Source organism: Lissotriton vulgaris, unplaced genomic scaffold (assembly GCF_964263255.1).
Source record: "Lissotriton vulgaris unplaced genomic scaffold, aLisVul1.2 SCAFFOLD_1429, whole genome shotgun sequence".
Lineage (NCBI taxonomy): Eukaryota > Metazoa > Chordata > Amphibia > Caudata > Salamandridae > Lissotriton > Lissotriton vulgaris.
The window spans coordinates 170,881-186,587 of record NW_028241135.1 but is presented as its reverse complement, the minus strand read 5'-3'; the positions used below and the strand labels follow the sequence as shown (position 1 = coordinate 186,587).

At 43.2% G+C, this 15,707-nt stretch overlaps 1 protein-coding gene across 1 annotated transcript in view; it reads left to right on the top strand.

The window, feature by feature from the left end:
• LOC147672106 (mediator of RNA polymerase II transcription subunit 13-like) overlaps nt 1-15,707 on the top strand; it is a 465,300-nt gene that overhangs the window by 300,984 nt on the left and 148,609 nt on the right. The window contains exon 5 of the mRNA XM_086948030.1: nt 2,931-3,128. Coding sequence (XP_086804156.1) covers nt 2,931-3,128 — 198 coding nt within the window. The remainder of the gene's footprint in view (nt 1-2,930; nt 3,129-15,707) is intronic.

The following is a 15,707-nucleotide window of genomic DNA, read 5'->3' as shown; positions in this document are numbered from 1 at the left end:
CGTCCACAAGTTGGCCTTATCAGACAGAACTTCCCTTAAACCTCCCCCTTCTCAATCCTTCTGTGACTCTTTAAACAATGTTTTCATTGAGAAAATTGCAGCCATCAAAGCTAACATACCTTTATCTTTTTCCTCCCCCCCTGCCTCTGAACCCCCACCCAACAGATTCCACCTAAACCATATACCTCCTTTGACCAGGGAAACCCTATCTTCCCTGCTGGTCTGGGTCAAATCTGGTTCCCCCTCTGATGTTTGCCCAGCTTTTGTTTTCAGAGAGATCTTTCAAGCTTGCCCCGCCCCGCCCTTGGCTTTCCTCAACTACTCCCTCAGCAAAGGCCTAGTCCCTGACCTTCACAAAGCGGCTATAATAATTCCCATCCTGAAAAAACTTGGTGCCGACCCCTCTTCTCTCTCTAACTTTCGCCCCATTTCCCTTCTCCCCTACCTGGGTAAGATCGTGGAGTGCCACATCACCACTGTCCTCGCCTCTTTTGTCGAGGACAGTGGTTGTCGGGTCTCCTGTCAGGCCGGCTTTCGCCCTCGCCACTCCACCGAGAGGGTTGTGGTCTCAGTCCTGGACAGACTCAGAGGGGATGGATGCCAACCGGCCCCAAGCCTTGGTCCTCCTTGATTTGTCCGCTGCCTTCGACACGGTTGACCATTCCATCCTTCTCACCCGTGTCAAGGCAGCGGGCATCGGGGGCCCCCCTTTGGCTTGGCTCACCTCCTTCTTGAGAGACCGCACTCAGGCCGTCCATCTAGCAGACCTTTCTGCCCCTTCACGCAAGGTGCAGTGCGGCGTCCCCCAGGGTTCCTCCCTCCCTCCCTTTTTATTTAACCAGTACATCTTCCCCCTAATTTTTGCTTTACAGCAGCTGGAGGTCAGTCTTCAACTATGCAGATGACCTCCAGCTGATTTTCATCCTTTCTCACTCCCCGGAATCCATCCACAATTTTCAATCGGTTATGATTTTCATCAGGGACTGGATGAACTTCAACCACCTTAAACTTAATCCAGATAAAACTGAGGTGGTTCTCACTGGTGGTACATCCAGTCCCTGGACCCCCACGTTCTGGCCCCCTTCACTTGGTGTTCCTCCCCTACCTTCTCATTCAGTTAAAACCCTTGGGATCATACTGAACCAACATCTTACCCTGCACTCCCAGATCAGTATGGTGGTATCATCGTGTTTCTTTACCCTTCGCACCATCAGGAACATTTCTAGATTTTTTTTCTCCCTCTGCTTTAAAACTCATTCTGATGGCAATGGTGTTGTCTCGCCTAGACTATGGTAACATCCTTTATAACAGTATCCCGGCCTATGCCCTCAGACGCCTTCAGCTGGTCCAGAACCAAGGTGCCCGCCTCATTCATGGTCTCCCTAAAATGCACCATGCCACCCCTCTATTAAAGAACCTGCATTGTTTGCCCATTAGAGAGCGGGCCCTTTTTAAACTTGGCTGCACCACGTTTCAGGCCCGAGCCGGAACTGCTCCTACTTTTATAAATTCCGAAATTAAAAATTATACCCCGGCTAGACAACTCCGCACCTCCACCCAGTCCCTCCTCTCCGTACCTCGCTTCAGGAAAAAAAGGATGGGGGCGGATGAAATTTGCTGTACTTGGTCCTACTTTCTGGAACTCCCGCCCATTTCCCCCCCCACCACCATCAGATCTATAACCTTGTACTCTGATTTTCGCAAGGCGCTTAAAACCCATCTTTTCCTGCAAGCCTTTCTGCACTAGCATACTATGTCCCTCTCCTTGGGTTCAACTGCATCCTCAGCGCCAAGAAACCGCTAGGTATACGTGCGCTTAATAAATACTTTAAAATTCAAATCCATCCGCCCGCGGGGTTTTGTTCCGTGCAATCTGTTTAATGGCACACCTGATTTCCTCAAGCTTTATACTCCGGCCCAATTGCTGCGCTTGTTCTTCTTCCAATTGTGGAAGCGCCAAGTCCCTCAGATAAACCTCTATATTAGACTCATCTGTGGTAAGTGTACTCCTATAAAGACTTTCATAGTACTTCTGGAACTCTTGCAGCATGCCCTTCTGGGTATAAACCATGTCTCCCTCCTCCATTTCCAACGCTAGAATCGGGGAGCTCTGCGGTGTGGGATACGCTAACCAGGCTAACAAAGTCCCCGATTTATCGCCCTACGTGTGCGTCTTCTCAGCGTATTTCTTATGGTCAAAGCAACGTAACCTCTCTACTTCTGCGGCCACCACCTCCCTGGCCTCCATTACTTTCCCCTGCAGTTCTGGGTGCTCTGGCCTCGCCCGTTCTGCCAACCTCAACTGTTCCTCTGCCTTTTCCACATCCTGCAACAATGTTTTGTGTACTCCAGTATATTTAGTAATGCAGAGCCCTCGGGCTGCCACTTTAAAAGCGTCCCACTCCACCGCTCTGGTAGAAGCGAATGCACGAGTGCAGCAATGAGTGATTCGTACATGTAATGTTACATTTATACCTAAACTCATAAGTGACCAGTGGTGAAGTATACTTTGTCATAAGGAAGACCTATTGGCATTGCCAATGCTTGTTAAAGTTGAATTTTGGTTTCCATTAGAGTAAAGGAGAACCGTTCTTAATTCTCTTGACAGTCTGTGTTATTAGGAACCACTTTTTTGACCAGTGTATTACTTTGACCGAATAGTAGGGTATTTTCTTCAAGCAGGGCTTATCACCAGCAAGGGAAGTCTGTTCCATTGTGCTTTTATAAATGTGTAAATAGTGTTTGGTGTAGCACAAATAATGTGATCTTGATTTTCAAGCACTGAATGGGCTATCCGGGTAGCTTATTGATTGGGGAAATCATAAGTTTGCTCTGCACCGTTAAGGTGTAGACAATTCTACAGTGAAAAAGAAACTGATGGTTAAAAATGCAAGTGTGCAATTAAGTATTGTTTCTTTCCCAATATCTAGTTATTCTCAGCCCATTTGGACTTAATGGCACGCTCACAGGACAGTCATTCAAGATGTCAGACTCTGCTACAAAGAAGTTGATTGGCGAATGGAAACAGTTTTATCCTATTACATCGAGCGTTAATGAGGTGCATGATGAAAGGCAGGAAGAGATGGACTGGGAAGACGACTCGCTGGCAGCTGTGGAAGTCCTTGTAGGTAAGTAACAGATTGACTTTGTAGATCGGCAGTACAAACCTGGTATGCTGTTTACTGTACTCCCAGCCTTGACTGTCATAAGTATTGTATGCTATAAAAACCTATAAAAAACCTGTTGTGCAAGCAATTTTTTCACTGAAGTGTATGTGCCAGTCTTTATATGTAACAAATATGGAGTATACAGTTTGGAGAAGAAGTGGTCTGTTACTGATCTGTGTATTTGCAGATGTTTTCCTGTTATAAGGGGTTGAACTAAAGAGTGCTTTTGTGCCACCCTTCCCTAGAAAGAATTTAAATACATTGTATGGAAAATTATGAAGCTTTCATTAGCAAAGTATATGCAATCTCAGTTTTGTTTGATGGTAAACTGAAGTGAGCTGTAAATGTTAATACCATGTCTTTAGTTTAATAACTCAATGTATTCTAGTAGTTTAACTAATTGGATTAACATTTGAAAACCAGTTTGCAAAAATGAAAGACCTAAGCCCTGTAGTCCCCTCCCCCAGTGCCCCTAATTTCCATTATTACTATTATTATTATTAATTAAATGTATAAGGTGCACAGCTACCCGGACGTTTCCCGGCACCATCGTACACAGCACGAAAGAAAGAAAGAACATCTACTGGTTACATAGCCACGTTTTTAGGCCTTTGCGAAAGTTATTGGAAGTCGTTTCTAGCCGGAGCGGCAATGATTGCCATCATTTAGTGTGTTGAATTGTGGGATTTGCAGTCCAACCTCTGTAGTTTGTCCCTCTCATTCCTTGGTGACAAATCTGTTTTCCCTCCAAATTTCTCCTTTGCTCTGTGCTTAGGCCTGTGTGCTCATACAGTGCACCCCCAGCCACCATTATGTGTTCACAAGCCAGTGCGGCCACCCCCTTCCCTGCCCCTCCCTTCCTGCTCCCCCCTCCCCCCTTCCCCCCTCACCTACCCGCCCCTCTCCCCCTCACCTACCTGCCCCTCTCCCCCTCCCCTCCCCGCCCCTCCCCCCCTCTGGAACAATACTAGTTTGTGATAATGACCAGGCGTAAAAGTCAGTGTGGTGCCTTGATCAACTACCTTAGTCTATTTTTCTGATGATATTTAGCATACCCTGCAGGATTTTGCATAATTGATCTGAAATGTTTTCTGTAGCTCAAATGTTTTGATTGCATAATTTTTATACAAAATTATGTGATTGCAACAAATGTTTTGCAGCATGAATCCTATTCTTGATTCAAATGCTGTGCATCTATCCCACCGTCCAGTGGTTGTCCAGAATTGTGTTTTGTATGTCTCCTTTTTTTTTTCCTTCATTCGACTTTGTTAACCACCATTTGGTTAGTCCATCATCTGTGTGATCAGATGTGTGCCCTGAAAGTTGAAAAGCCGGAGGCCACGAGGAGGGCTGCAAGAGATCCAAAAAGAAGCAAAAGGTAACTATGATGCTGAAAGGCAAGGACTCAAAGTCCCCAAGAGTTACCTTGGCTGCTAAAAAGTAAACATTTCAAGGTCGGCATAAAGTGTTGCACCGGTCCTGACCGAAGGATGTCAATGGGGTGGGGGGGGTATGGGTAAGGGTTCTAACTAACCCCCAACACCATCAGGCACACGAGAAGTGGTAAACAAAAAGAACAGGGAGCCGAAGTTATCAACTGCTGGGCTTGAAAAGAAAGTAATCTTTGACTGCTGAAATTGAATGAATGCTTGCTGTTAAGCAGAAGTGCACACTCAGCTGAAATGGCAAGATTGACCGATCAACTGGACACCGAGACACCCTCTAGACCAGAACCACATGATGGAACAGGAGTGCTTTGACTACAGTGAAGGCAAATCCACTACACTCCAGCACCAGGGGCGAATTGACTTGTGGCAAGATCTCTATGCTGAATACCCCCTGGGAGGATGTTGACAACTACCCTTTGATGCCCTTGTAGGAGCGTAGGATCTGCTTAGTATGGTTACCCCCAATTTTTGGTGGCATATCACTGTTTTTTGACTTTAGTCTGGCTGGGGCCCTGCTAACCATGACCCCAGCCTAGCTGCTACCTCTAAATTGATTGCATGTACATTAGGTACACTCCAGATTGGTTACTGAGTTACCCTTGTGAGTCCCTAGTATAAGGTTCCTTAGGTACTAAGGACATAGGTGCCCCAGAGGCCTACCAGTCCGTCTACTGGTGGGTCCGCACGAAGGCAAGTCTTTTGTTTCTTGGGCTTTCCTGATTGCTCCAGACGTTCCCGGACTCCCCTCCAAAGAGTGAGTCCCTCAGGCCTTGCTGGTCTGCACCAAAGCCAATCTTTGCTTTCTGCGTGGGTTGCTGTTGCCAAGGCTTGCTGGGTCCAATCCGGAAACTGACACCGCCGCACTCTACCTCCTTCGTGGGACAGCTCAAATCCAGCTCCTAGTCTTCCTCGACGCCTCCTGGTCCTTGTGGCTGAAGAGTCAAGCTTCACCTCCTTCACCTGAAATCACATTGGTTGGCATAGTCTCCTTGCCATCCTGGTCACTGGCTAGTGACCCAGACTCTCTCCCCTCTGCTTTCATTTTCTTAAAATCTCCGATCCACCCTTGGATCCATCCGGACACTTTCCACTTGGTCGCCTGCAGCACTTTTTCGCAGCTCACCATAGGAAACGATGACAAAACCTCGACACAAAAAGACACCTATGCACCCGGCTTCCCTGGGTGAGGTTACACGAGTACTCTGGTGCTCCTGTAGGTCTTGACTCTCGAGCTGTCTAGTTCTGAAGGAATTTGTTTCTAGTCCAATCCTAAGTGTCCTTAATCTGTAATTTTCCAACCGCTACTTTCCCCATAGAAGTTAATGGGGATTCGCAGCTGTGTTTAGATACTGCACGTGTCCCCCGTGTAACTAACTTGGGTGGTTCCTGGTGGCCCCAGCAGTTCTAAAGGCTCTAGGCCTGGTATCTATGGCAGTTGTAGTTCTTATACCACTTTCTTAGTATATGGTTTGTGACGCCCCTAGTGCTAATTATATATTGTGCTAATTTACTGTGTGCTAAATAAGTTTCTTATGTACTTTTGCCTCTAGCCTCATAAAGAGACTAGAGGGATTTGTTTAGTGTATGTATGTATGTATGTATATGTATATATATATATATATATATATATATATATATATATATATATATATACCCGACATCTCGCACTATTTATAATTAAATAAAGTCACTGCAGCCAGCAGTGTATGCTGATTCTGGAGTCCGTGTCTTTCTCCCTTTGGTGGTTACAGGTGCCGGAGTGGTAATTGGATGGATAGATCTATCTATCTAGCTATCTTTGGTCATTACATGAGAATATAGACTTCTAAAACAAGCTGCTGTACATTCCTTCAAGACTTAGCCTGAAGACTGCTCTCCACATCTACCACTAGGATAACTTTCTATATAGGTTGTCTTTAAACCTACCATCTATAAGCGTCGTTTGGACTGGTGCAAGGTGCCCACTAGAATAGTGAAAAGCATATGCCAGGCCAACTTCTCACATTGGTGTGCAGTGTGTGGGATTCCAGCTTGCCATTGTTTTACCAGATACTCTCAAGTGTTTGATCATTTGAAAACCACTAAAGGTACTGGAGGAACAAATAATACAAGCTTAACTACAGTAAGTTCTACTGAACTTAGAGTTGTGTGTCAAGGGCTTAAGCACACCCTTTCTACAACTCAAGAGTCCAGTAGGTACCCAACTAGAATAGGTGGTGCATACACCACACTTCACTAGTTATGTCTTTAGGAGCAGGACCTAGTATGTCCCTGCCAGATGTCAGTCTGTTACAGACATCCAAGTATGACACATTCCTTTCTTTCTGAATTAAGCGCTCTGTGTACAATGAGGAAACTAAAGACACCACAAAATGCAACCACTCAGCATCTCAGAGAGGTGTTAATGCTTGATGACCAGAGAAAGGCTTCAGAGCCTGTAAGGGTAGGCAGTGGGGTGGACTTGACTGAAGGGGAAGAGGCCAGTGGTACCAATCCACATGACTCAGACGCTAAAGTTGACCAGGGAGGTGACCATGACCTAGACCTGGAGAACTCGGCTCCAACTGGAGAGGAAGATGGGCAGCAGGGCCCTCCCTTTATCCCCCCAGGAAGAGTTGGTGTTGGGCCCAGAAGATCCAGATCACCTTCAGTGGAATCTGATCATTCTGTCTCATCAGTAGGAACGTCTGTTTCCTCTCATAGGAGGGTCACCTCCCAGGAGAGGAGAGAGAAACTGGAGTTTGAAAAAGCACAGCTGGAGATAAGGAAACAGAATGTAGCCTTAGAAAAGGAGTTCCTAGACCTTGAAAGACAAAGGAAAAAGATGGACTAGAGTCCCATGGTGGCAGCAATGTCCCTAGAGTTAGGTCTTATGACCATAAAAACTTAAGCAAGATTGTCCCTCCCTACAAGAGTGGGGATGACATCCACAAATGGATAACTGCACTGGAAAGGGCCTGCAAAGTACAGAAGGTACCCCAGGAGCACTGGGCAGCCAAGGGTCTGTGTTATTCTTTCACGATACGTCATTGCCAGAAGAGCATTCTCCATGGTAATTTGGGTATCGCTGGTGGCCTGACTTGCCATAACGGAGCATGAGGAATACAAATAGGATCCCCGATACGAGTCCCAAGATGAGGCATGGAGCCGAACACAGAGTGCATGAAGGTAGGAAAAATGCCCAGGACTGCTTCAAAGGGTGATAACAGTCCCCAAAAAATAGTCTGAAATACATGTACAATACCGCTGGTATCGGACATGTTAAAGATAAGACCTAACATTTCTGTGAAATGTATTGGGCATTATGTAGCTTTCATTGGAAAGCTGCCTAAAAATTGGATCCATCATTGCTGACGGGGAACCCTGCAGGTGGCATGATAAGTTGTTTGAAGAACCCTCACAGGCTCCATGTAAATTAATGCCTTGACACAGAAGTGTACAGCTTAATGTGGTTTTACAGTTTCTACCACTAAGAAATCCCTCCTTTTCCCCACTCCAACATTTGTGTGTGTATGGTAGATCCCAGGTCGACTTTGTGTTCCTTGCCCAACCTTTCATACAGGCCTGCTGGTATGTGTTTTAAGAAATATTGAAACTGGAAATATCGTCACTGATGGTGCCATGTATTATCCATTCAACTGATGGCTTCTCAGAAACAGTTAATGGTAATCTTTCCAGTTTTTCTCCGCTCAGCACTGTAAAGTCTGCTCCCCTCTGTGCCAAAGAGATTTGTTAATCTGTAAGGTTAAATACAGAAAACAATGACGTGGTGTTGATTAAACGCCAAGGCACATAGCCAGAAAGAAGATTTTGTAACGTCCAGCCTAACAGCATTATAGAATGTAATTTAGACTGGCCATGTTGTAACATTAGCAAGTCCTGTTCCATTATGTCTATGGCAGAGGACACAAAGCTGTCCAAAGAATACATTCTGGACGACAGAGTTGTTAACCCATTGTCAACTACAGAGAGTGCTTTCTCTAAATTAATACGATCAATTTCTCGTATTCGTTCAGCTGTTTCCATTTGCGTGACTTTCCATGCTTCATTGTAAGCAGCGTAAATATCGGCGTATATGAAACGTTTATGATGTGGTATGCGAGAACCAAGTAAGAATTCTCGTAAGTCAACGCCATCTTAAAGTGAAGTGAATATCTGGGAGTGCGGATTTTTGCAGCCATTCAAGGCACAGTTTTCCTAAACTGTAAGTTATTATCCCTGGATGTTGTCTCTGGACATATCTTGAATCTGGCCTAGGTACCGTAAACCCTTGTGTCTTGTTCAGGAATCTGTCTTGACAGTTATTCGTGTCTGTGGGCCATATTAACCATTTTTTCCATTCAGGATTTGTTCTGTTTTGTTGTAAAATATAATTTACGTCTACCTCCTCGTCTGTAGTTCTAGTACTATCAGGTATGGGCTTTTCAGTGGACGGTTTGTTTAAATCTTTTATCTTAGCCAGGCCAAGACAAGATGTCTGAACAGTTTCATTTAAAAACGTTATTTGTTCTGGGATGATGCAGGCTCTGAACAATGCTTCTAAACCTTGTACCTGCCAGTCTTTTGTGCCTCATACTGTTTTTGTCTCGATGTTGTCTTAACAAAAGTCAAAGCCTAATGTGGACAAATGAGCATAAAAGGCCGCAGAATAAATCTGTTTAGTGTTTGTCAACGTGCTTTTCATGCCTGTCTTATTAACATTTTTGAAGTAAAAGGGTTCTGGGTTTATGACATTAAAACCTATGAATTATGGAAATTTTCTATAGAATGTTTTAGAACTACCTTTTGGAGGTGTTGGACAATGTTCCCATTGATTATAAGTTAAAACATTTCTAGGGTTTACTGATTTATGCAGATAATGATGACCAAAATGAATAAAACAATAAATTTCTTCATAATTTGATGAACCTTCTAAGCATTCATGTTTTGCAGATTTTGCTGACATTTGTAAGTCTGTCATCATGTTATTAACAGTCTCAAAGTCCCAATCATCAGAAAATGTACAAGTTGAAACAAAATCACTCAAGGAAACCTTAAATTGATGTAGAATCTTCAGCAGCTCGACGGGGCCATAAATGTCATAATCAGTTCTATCCCATGCTATTCCACCAAGTAGAGGAACCGCTGTGATTTTCACTGATGACAGGTCTCGTTGTTCATGAGATGATTTGTGTAGTTTCATGAGCAAATTGAAACTACTGTGTCCATTTTAATATGTTATCCATCTATCAGCTCTCCCAAACTTAAAACGAGAATGAGCCAAAGTAAGAGATAAAATACACCTAATGCAATCCAAAATTCAACCCATGGTGAAACCAGATATGTATTTGCAAGCTCTTGAATAATTTCCGTTAATTGTTCCTTGAAAGTTTTGTTTTTTTGGCGCGGTTTCAGGTTCACTGGGATCCTCAGAAAAGGTATCGAAGTTGATGAAATAGCCAGAGGAAGTTCTGTCAATAGTTGGTATTGCATCCGGATTATTTGAAATCGCTGGAGCTGCTTGTTCCCTTGACATGTTGGTATAGTCAGATGCTACATCATTGTAGACGGGAATTTCTTGACAAACTTATTTGGGTTTCAAGAGGCACAAGTTCCATGGCTTTATTGCATAGTCCTTCTTTTCTCACTGCAGACTCTTCAAAGGTGATGGTCTTTCAGTTTGAACCTCTTGGATAGTAGCAAGATGTTGTCATCTGCTACATCTTGGGAGTCCACTCGGCCCACTACTTATTATCTGCCAGATGGTGTGGTTTTACTAGGTCAATTGATACGGACCAGTTCTCCTTTCTTCCAGCAAGGGGCCTCAGTAACACTGTTCTTGATCCGTGAATTGCTAGTACAGGTACTGGTTTACTGTAGGAAGGCCCAAATTCCTTCTTATCCGCTATTTTCTCTCTGATCAGATCCCCAATCTTTGGTATCCAGACAGGTCTTGCTGGGACAGTTAGTTTTTCTTCAGTGGTCGTTGGCTTTTGGATGGTGTTGCTTAGACTTCTTGTTTCGTTTAAGTCCTGTAAGACAGCCAAACAATCTTTGTTATCAAATGGGTTTTGGTCTACCACTGAAGTATGATGATCAAGGTCTTCAACCATCATTCTAGTACCAAAAAGGATTTCATATGGAGTGATTCCACCCAGAGAACTTCTTGGCAGGTTATTAAGTCTACACTGGACACTTATTAGATGTTTAACCCACCCGTCACCCGAACCTAATACCCTAGCTGTTATAGATTGCTTTGTCACGTTTTTTTCTCTCCACAACCGAATTTCCCTCAGGATGGAATGGACTCAAACTGCTATGCCACACCCAAACTGGCCATGGCCTCCTTATAAGCCCGAGAGCTAAAAGCAGGACCCTGGTCTGAATGTAGCGTGCCGATTGCGTATGTGCCGATAACGACTCGCAAATCTTTCATAACAGTACGGACGTCAGCCGAGAGCTGAGGCCATATCCAAATGAATGTTGTACTAGTATTTGTGGGACCGCTTCTGTCCATAGGGACGTTTGATCGTGGATAGTCTAATGCTATCTAATAATGGTGTCTGTACCAGGCTGGCTACACTGTAGTCCGGAATCTGGTTGTGCTCCAAGCTGTGATCTTTGTAACAGTCATCGCAATTAATTCCGAAATCGTAAATGTGGATTTCATCCCTGGCCATCAGTACATCTCTTGTAATTCTAATAGAAATTTTGAGATCCCTTGATGTATCAGAATCTCTCCCACATGTGCTTCATGAATCGGAGCACCTCTTATTCCTGTTTGGATTACCCTATCCCCCACTCCAGGGATTCAAGCAAAAGGAACAGAGTTTGCATCAATTATGTATGTATACTCGAGTAGATAGTTTACAGGTAACGCAGCTCCACTGCCTTTGCTTGTGGCATTGACAGCGAGCATGGTTTCACCGTCTATTTTTGTTTTTGAAAGAGTGATTGCAGCTATGGAAGCAGTTTGTACTGCAGCCTTCGCGGCTTCATCAGCCAATGAATTCCCTGCAACATGAACGCCGTCACGCTGATAACTCAGTGTATGGATCACATGAGTCTTTTGTAGTTCTTTCTTTAAAATAACTACATGTTCCCAAAGCATTTTATGCTTGAATGTGCCACCCTTTACGTCTTTAAATCCATTTTGAATCCAGTTCTGCAGATATTCATTGTAAGACTGGTCGCAGTATTACGAATCGCACACTATGAGTGTGGAGTATTCGCGATCGGTATTTTCAAGCACCATCTAAAAAGCCTGTAGTTCAGCTCGCTGAGCTGTACAGTCTCCGAGATTGAGTTTTTGTGACCATGGGTCTGAATTTACCATCGCGCCAGCGACCTTTAACAATCGCGCACGCAGCACTATAAGCTTGTTTACCCCCAATTGCGGGCTGTGCTGATCAGTCTATATATATTATACAGCTGTAATGTTCTAGAGGCAGAATTTCAATGGACAGAGGACATTCTTGTTGGTATTGGAGAAATTCTTGTGTCTTCAAGTAAGGGTCAAAAATGTATTTAACGTCTGTTGCAGCAAGAGAATTGACCCATTGTATCCATCTCGGATGTAGAGCGTTTGCATTTGGAATGCTTGCCTTTGTCACTGCCTCTAAGGCAGGTACAGGAGTAACGACTTTTATGCGTTTACCCTGCGCGAGGGCTCTTTTGCTACCGCAGTCTGAACCGCTATCAGAATTTTTTCTGTTGAAGTGAATTTCATTTCAGCTTGTGTGTACAAGTGTGATTTGTAAGCTATTGGTACCTTTTCACCTTCATTAAAGGTTAGGTATGTGAATCTGCATCTCCCTTGGATGATTCGGAATAAGGTTGCGTTTGTTTACACGTGTCTGTAAATGGGATGTTGCTAACATGTCTGTTTGCACTGAACGCAACATTTCTGTGTGTTTTGAGTCCAATTAGTAAGTTTGATATCAGGTTTGAGTAATTCGTAGAGAGGTCTAACCCTTTCTGCCTAATTTAGAATGTAAGTTCTTCCGAAATGCAGGAATCCTAGAACTGACTGTAAATTTTTCAGCGTTTTTGGAGGTTGGAGCAGCGTTCATTTTTCTAAAAAGTTTGCTACCAGGCTTTTGCCTTCACTTGAAAGTTCGTATCCCAAGAATAGGACATTGAGATGGGCAATTCTAGATTTTTTTAAAGTTGAATTTGTACCCTTCAGAGGCGAATCCAAGTATTATGGTGTTCACCCTGGTCAAGTGCCTGTCCAAATCATCGTCTGTAAGATAGATGTCATCGACATAAGATAATGCCTCATCATACCATACGTTTGTTGTTACTCTGGCTGAAAAAAAACCTGGACTGTTCTTGAATCCTTGGGGGAGACGACAAAAGTGTTGTTGTGTCCCCATTATTGAGAAAGCGGTCAATTACCGGCTTTCAGGTGCAATGTTTTGACAGAAGAAACCGTTTGAAATATTAATGTTGTTTTATATTTTTTGCTCACAATGTTATGTATCATTGCTGCACTGTGGCATTTTGTACTGCAAAGGTTTTGCAACAGGAATTTAAATGTCTGTAGTGCAAAACTAGACGATATGCATTGTCTGGTTTGGAGACAGGAAACCAAGGATTGTTCGTGGACGAGGTGCATGTTTCAATCACCCCTTGGTATTCAAGTTGATCTAGGGTGTCCCTGACTTGTTTCTTTGATTCTTGTTTAACTGGATACTGCTTCTGAGCAGTTGGTTGATTTTTTTAACTGGATTTTGTGGTGAGGAGAATCCTCATCCCATCCCACATGTTTATATAATGCTGGAGCCTGGGCCACAGCCCAATTTCTGACATAGGTGTATTTTTTTATGAATAGGAATATGATTTGAGAAGACTGGCATAATGATCTCTTTTTTCAGCCAGAAGGATGTCATAACCCTTAGATAGTTTTTCCCAAAAGAGTGCTTTTATTTTCCTAGTTATGTCCCCATCTATTCGGAGTGTTACTTCATATAACTTATGTGGTACACTAACCCTGGTTTCTGCAGTTTCAACCTGAATGCATTAATTCAGGTCCACTGTCTCCAGATGGTCCTTTAGGATCTTGCGAGCTATGGTAACCTCTGCTGCGCTGTCCAGCATTGTCTGGACCCACTCCCCGTTCTTGAGTTGTGTCCTCAAGATCCTCGGCATGTCTGATTTTAAGACTTGCTACCTTCTTTTTGGTGAATTGAGTTTTCTAATTTTTCGGAACGTGTTGATCGTCTTTGGACTTCACAAGTTCTTCCTTGTGTTCTGACTGTCCTCTTCTTTTGGATTACTGCGAGGAAGTCTGAAAGGTATGAGAGGAATGTGTATCAGTATCTTGATATCTATCAGGTTTTCTTAAATTATCCCTGTTTTACCTCTTTTCAGAGGGCTCCTTTTGAGGTGACCTACCTCTGGATTGAGAACGCTTCTCTTTAGGAAGTGTGTGCCTAGTATTTTCACACTTCTTTTTAGGAGTATCGAGTGTTTATAGTAAAAACTTTTTCAGGATGTTTTGTTAGTTCAGGTTTTACTGGTTTTCCTCCCAAACTATCTCTTCCTAGTTCTTCATAGGATTTTTCTATTATTCTGGCCAGTTCATACGGTTGCTCAGTTACATCAAGTTCTTTTAGTTTTTGGCGGATTGCCACGGATGCTTCTTCACCTTTAATATTGGCTAATAATATAGCTGAGACCTGTTTGAAATCTTACAATAATTTCATACCGAGATTCAAGGCAGGTTCTGGTCCGTATTCATTTTGAATCTGTTTCAGGACGTCTGGTATTATCGCCATAGACGGAACACTATGTGTTTTTGTGTAAATGGAAGCAAAGATTGTACCCAAAGTGTCACAGTCCTCCACGTGTGGTGCTATCCCCATTGGTAAACAGATTGTTAGTACACCTCATGAGAAACACAGAATTCTATCAGGAAATACTGCCTCTATTTGAGTAATTCTTTGAGCTAACCAGAATGGAATTTGTTCCCTTTTTGCGGGCAATTTACCAATGACTTATTGTATAGTCTTGGTGTAATTTTGTTTGTGTTCTGTGGAATTCTTATAGCAGGTTGGACTGTTAGAGTCCGCATGACATATTGTACCAATTGTCTATAGATTTTAATTTGTTTTAGCTGAGCTAATAGTTGTGGACCTGTCATTTGTTCAATATCTGGATGTGGTGTGTAGCTAGCTAGTACCGGCCATGTTGCTCCTGGTCTACCTAGTGGACCGAGGCTGGTAATGTGATTTTGATGTTGTAGGGCGCCTTTAAACCAGAGTTGATACTCTTGGTTAGTGGAATTTCAATGTCCTCGAACGGAACGTATTCCGCTGGAGGTTCCTCTATCTTATAGAAGTGGAACACATGTGTTGTTGGATTTGCTTGTGGAAAGATGATCCATGAATAGAATACCTTTGTCTGACGATATTCATGTTCCTCGATGAGAAATATAACTCTACCATCTCTTGCTGATAGGCCATTTCCTATAAGCTTTATAGCTATGGGTTTCCTCACATTTTACCGAATGTCTATAGCATCCGCATAGTCATGTCGGGAACCTGTAATGTCAGAACCTGGTTGGTTTGCCTCTACTGCAGTTCCACTGCCCCCAGGATTGTCATCGTCTGACATTTTAAGAAGTTCTACAGAGCAAATCTTAAGGAAATAAAGAGAAGGTGCCCAATATTTTGGAACACTGTATCCTTAAACGTTGAACAAAAAAAAAAAAGGATTTTTCGTCCTACTCAGTTTAAGGCGGATTTTTCATCCTTTAACCCTCTCCAGCCGTCTATTGGAGTATTTTACGGGAAAAAGGAGTTACTTTAGTATCTAGCGTTAAATTAGTGCCTTACCAAACGTTGGGCGCCATGTAGTGTAGTTCCTATATTCCCAATAGGGAATATAGGAACTACACTATTGGAATAATATATCCTATAGATGTGACGTAAAACATTTCTTGACTAAGTCTCTATCGAAATATATTATACTTAATTATGAGTGCCAGCTAGCTCAGGGGTCACTAGAAACTTTCTCGAGTTCACAAGAATGGATTTAGTTTCTGACAACCGCATAAACATATATTGAAACAACAAAAGTGTGATCAAGGGTGTGCATTCAAACCAAG